The sequence below is a fragment of the Tribolium madens genome, unplaced genomic scaffold (genome assembly GCF_015345945.1).
Source record: "Tribolium madens isolate multiple individuals breed KSU strain unplaced genomic scaffold, Tmad_KSU_1.1 Scaffold_91;HRSCAF=231;Tcas5.2_LG7, whole genome shotgun sequence".
Taxonomy (NCBI): Eukaryota; Metazoa; Arthropoda; class Insecta; order Coleoptera; family Tenebrionidae; genus Tribolium; species Tribolium madens.
This window is the reverse complement of record NW_025401063.1, coordinates 657,008-661,749: the sequence shown is the minus strand read 5'-3', so window position 1 is coordinate 661,749 and position 4,742 is coordinate 657,008. Positions and strand designations below refer to the sequence as shown.

The 4,742-nt window shown below is 30.0% G+C and overlaps 2 protein-coding genes across 2 annotated transcripts; both read right to left on the bottom strand.

Annotated features, from left to right (window-relative positions):
• Window positions 1–141: 141 nt before the first annotated feature.
• Window positions 142–1,553, bottom strand: LOC123012031. The gene is given in 2 exon segments (XM_044409791.1): window positions 142–603; window positions 652–1,553. Coding segments are annotated over 2 exon segments (1,215 nt in total). The 5' UTR covers window positions 1,420–1,553; the 3' UTR covers window positions 142–156.
• A 1,326-nt stretch (window positions 1,554–2,879) lies between these two features.
• On the bottom strand, window positions 2,880–4,044 carry LOC123011692. Its single transcript, XM_044409273.1, has 5 exons — window positions 4,033–4,044; window positions 3,846–3,955; window positions 3,471–3,792; window positions 3,014–3,423; window positions 2,880–2,901 (listed from the first exon to the last, which is right to left on the bottom strand). Exons 1-5 carry the CDS (start codon window positions 4,042–4,044, stop codon window positions 2,880–2,882), a joined length of 876 nt encoding a protein of 291 aa, XP_044265208.1.
• Between the last annotated feature and the right edge of the window lie 698 nt (window positions 4,045–4,742).

Sequence of the window (4,742 nt, the reverse complement as noted above, 5' to 3'; positions counted from 1 at the left end):
TTTTCAAAACTAAAATTATGTTAAACCCCAAAAAATTAAACCTCAAATATTTTGAGTGTTTTTATCTCCAAAAATTACATTTTGCGTTTTTGATGTTGTTTTGTTTGAGGTTGGGACAAAAAACAACTTCAAAGTGTTTTATTTTTATTTTTTTAATTAAATTAAATCATTTTTAACAACAAACTCTATAATCGGTTTTATTCGTCTTTTAAAGTTATTTTTATCTTTGATTTCAATTAGGAAAGATTTTCCAAAACTGTCTCCTTGCTCGGCAAGTTCAGCAATATCCAAATACTCATCATTTTCACTCGAAACCATTTTCGAGACTAAAACACTCATCATGATTCCAAATTTGCAAAATCTCTTCCAATCTTTGAGAAATTCACTTTTCGGGAACAAAAATTCCGGTTCATTGATCCCTAAACTTTTCAAATGTCTGGTAAAAGAGTCAAAATAAGTGTCCAAAATATCGTCCAAATTTTCTAAATCCTTCTCTGAAACGCAAGCAAAGAGAAAATAAGACAAATCCAAAATTGGTGTTGTGTATCTTGCGGTTTGCCAATCAAGAATTGCGACTTTCAACGGCCGATTGTGGTCACCATCCTTGAATTAAAATTAATTAGAATTAATTAACTAATTAACAAGACTTACTTCAAACAAGTACATGAAATTATTATTCCAACAATCTCCATGCGAAATCACTTTCAGTCCCTCAAAACCGTCTTGTAAATTCTTTAAAATAAAACAAACATTGTTTTGGAATTTCCTCCATTTTTGGAGAATTTTCTCATCAATTTCTCCCCTGAGCAAATTATAGGAGTCTTCAATTGGTGCTGAGAACATTTCTACCACCGATTCATCTTCACAAAACTCCTTGAAAACATCGATAACGGTTTCAGCCAATTCCTGGAATTTTTCAGGCTGTTTTTCCCTCATMGCCACTGAAATRGCGTGGTATTTCCCATACTCTGTGACCACCAAATCGACCAATTTCCTCGACAAAGGCTCCTTTTTCGGCCACAATTCAAAGCCACTTTTCTTCAAATTCTCCAAAATTATCACTTCCATGTCATCACTGATAAACGAACCGTAACATTTCGGYTACGAAACGAAGGGTTTTTCACAGTTGTGGTCGTTTTGGAATTGGAGAAAAGTCGGCTGGAGTTTTTCATACATGAAAATTTCATTCAGGAAGGCATTTTTCACCGGGGATTTTTCACGAAGGGCTTTGGAGCGTTTGCTGCACTTGACGACGAGGTTATAGGGTTTTTCACCGGTGATTTCCACGAAAATTATGTCGCCCAAATAACCGTCACCTTTTTCCGAATTTCCCACAATTTTCACTGAAAAATCGGACACATTTTCTTTTTGCAAGACTGGTTTCAGCCACGATTTTATTTCAGTTTTGATGTCAGTCATTGTAATGAGAGAGTTAAACTGCAATCGAGTTATTTATAAAGTRTAGTCTCTAGTGACAAGTACATAATTGATAGATAACAATTGAAACTTGATAAGAAACAATAATTTTTGCAACTCATTTTACACAATTTTTTTTGTCAAATTAACAATTGTTATAATTTCGAATCATCAAATAATAATTTTCGTCACTTGTTATGCTATCACACGTGGAGATAACTTGAAGGTCGCATTTAGATTAGATGATCACACTTTATTTATTTAGTATTACCGCTCTCTGTCATGCATACTAATAAAGAAGTGAAATTGTGGCTGAAAACGGCCCTGAAGTATGAAAATTTGGGCGAATTTTAAGTCACTTGTGTGGGAATACGCAGCTGAAAAACACTGAAAAACCGATACTGAACGGTTTTTTTTTGGATTCAGAAAATTTGGACGATATTTTGGACACTTATTTTGACTCTTTTACTAAACATTTGAAAAGTTTAGGGATTAGTGAACCAGAATTGTTGTGAATTTGTCAAAGATTGGAAATGATTTTGCAAATTTGGAATTATGATGAGTGTTTTAATCTTGAGTGAAAATGATGAGTATTTGGATATTGCTGAACTTGTCGAGCAAGGAGACAGTTTTGGAAAATATTTCCTAATTGAAATTAAAGATAAAAATAACTTTAAAAGACGAATAAAACCAATTATAGAGTTTGTTGTTAAAAATGATTTAATTTAATTAGAAAAATAAAACACTTTGAAGTTGTTTTTTGTCTCAACCTCCAACAAAACAACAACAAAAACACAAAATGTAATTTTTGGAGATAAAAACACTCAAATTATTTGAGGTTTCATTTTTTGGAGTTTAACATAATTTTATTTTTCTTATTTTTCTTTTCTGTAAAGTGCTTTTTATGTGGCAAATACGACAAAAAGTAGTAAGTAATTTAAAAAAAGTTCTTTAGAATCAATTTTTTGGCCTTTATACCAAATTTCAATTATGATTTTTAATTTTTTTCAAGATAATTGCTTTTTATTAATAGAAGTGTTAAAAATTTGTTTATGTAGTACTAATAATCTAAATGTACATTTTTTATTCATAATAAAAGAACTGTTAAAAATAAAATTCTTTGATTTGTGAATTAATAAACATAAAAAAATTGACGACATAAACAAACTAGTGGTTTAGTCAATTTTTTGTGTAGAGGTCTATTTTTAGTGCTTTACAATATAATAGTAGGTAGTTTCGCTTAATTTTTTTAAATTGAGAAAATATGTGTTAAAATTATTTTTTTTTATTTTAGGATAATTTTATTAATACTAATTGAATTTCCACCTTCTAAATTTCACAAAAATGCGTTGGCAAATAACACAGATAAAAAGTCTTACGTGAGACACCCTGTATATTTAACACTAGAAATTAGTTTGTAACAATGACCACTTTAAAGTCGTTTTTTCCTATTAATGTAATAATTAAAGGAGCAAAATGTGATTTCTGGAAATAAAAACACGCAAAATATTTATTATTTTCCAATCTTTATTACTACTATTATAATTTATAGTAGTTAATAAATTATAATTGATTTAAATTTGTTACATAATGCAAAATATTGTGTTTCACTCTTGTGAAATAATTTTCTTCATTTCTGATACTAAAATTGAGACCTTCGAGAAACTTTTTTCCTTGATCTGCAATTTCCGTAAAATCTGGCGCTTCCTCAGCATCGCACAACGAAAATTTCAAAATAAAAGTCCCCAAGAGAAGACCATAGACTGAAAATTTCTTCCAGTGTTGTTTCAATTCTTCAAACGTGAAAATTTCGCTCGAATTACAATGAAATTCTTGTAACGTTTGACTCAAAACCTTGTAATAAATCTGAAGCAATTCTTCGATTTTTTCGTGAATTTTGGTGTCCACACAAGTGTAAACAAAAAATGATAAATCCAWGATGGGGGAAGCTAAAGCCGAACATTGCCAGTCGATAAAACAACAATGTTTCGGTTTATTTGTGTTTTCCTGAAATTTCAAAAATCGGATTAGAGAATTGAAAAAATTTGGGTTACCTCAAGTTTGAATAAAAAATTGTTAGTCCAACAATCGCCATGTAAAATGACGTGAAAATCGGGCTCTTYTTCGAATAAATRAGCAAAAATGTCTTTAARCTTGTCTTTGGTTAAGTRAAAGTGTTTTATTTCGTCACAATTGGGCCCAACATCAGAATTTTTGGCCTCTTCCAAGAAATTCAAAATCGTGTCATCAATCCCATTCCTCAAAATGTGATATGGAAACACATTCACATTATTTTCGACAAGTTTTTCGAAAATTTCACGTTGTTTGTGCCTCAAAGCTAGCGCAAAAGCGTGCTTTTTGCAAAATTTCCCAAAACCAATTCGACATAATCAAAATCCATTGACACTTTCCTATCCCAGAGGACTCACCATTTGGGTTTCAAATTTTCCAAAATGATCATTTCGATATTCTCCTCTTCTTTCGAAGCAAAACATTTGGGGACAAAATCGAGTAAATTCACCCCTGATTCTTTACCAAACTTGACAAAAGTTGGTACCACTTGCTCATAAACGTGAATTTCTCGTTGAAAAAATAATTTGATAGTGATTTGTTTACGCAATTGGACATTTTGAGACAAAATTTTTATCACCAAGTCTAGGATTTAACTTTTCCTAAATAACCATCAGCTTTCCAGCTTTGACTTGGATTTGTATCGTAAAGTCGTGCAAATTTTTATTTTTCATGCCCAATTTGAGCCATGCTACACATCTCGGGTAATTCACTAAAATTGTAGAATTTGAAGAAATTGTCTGATTTTTTTGAATAATTTTAACAAAGTACGCAAAAAACTATGCTAATCAGTCCAAAAAATATATTTCTTTGAAAAATGGAATGAAAATAAACAAAATTGACTGCTTTAATTAGATTCAGCAAAATCTATTTAAAACGTTAGATTTTCATTAATAAATAAGCTACACGAAATAGCCGAAAAAGTTTTTTTATTGATAAATGACCTTGAAGCTAAATGAAAATAACACAAAATGTAAAAAATAGACAATTTTTCCTTAAAAAATGCACCAAACCGAAGAAACAAACGAAATAATAGATTTATAAGCAGATCTAGCAATTTCTTGATTCCACTTAAAAAAATCTCAAAAGATATAATGTAAAAATAACCAAAATAAAAAACTATTCAAAATAACATTTTTGCGTCCAATTTTGGATTTTTTTGAAATTACTCAGCTAAATCTGTTTAAAATGTTAGATTTTCATTAATAAATAAGCAAAAAACTACTCGAAAAAAGTATTTTTTGTTGAGATATAAT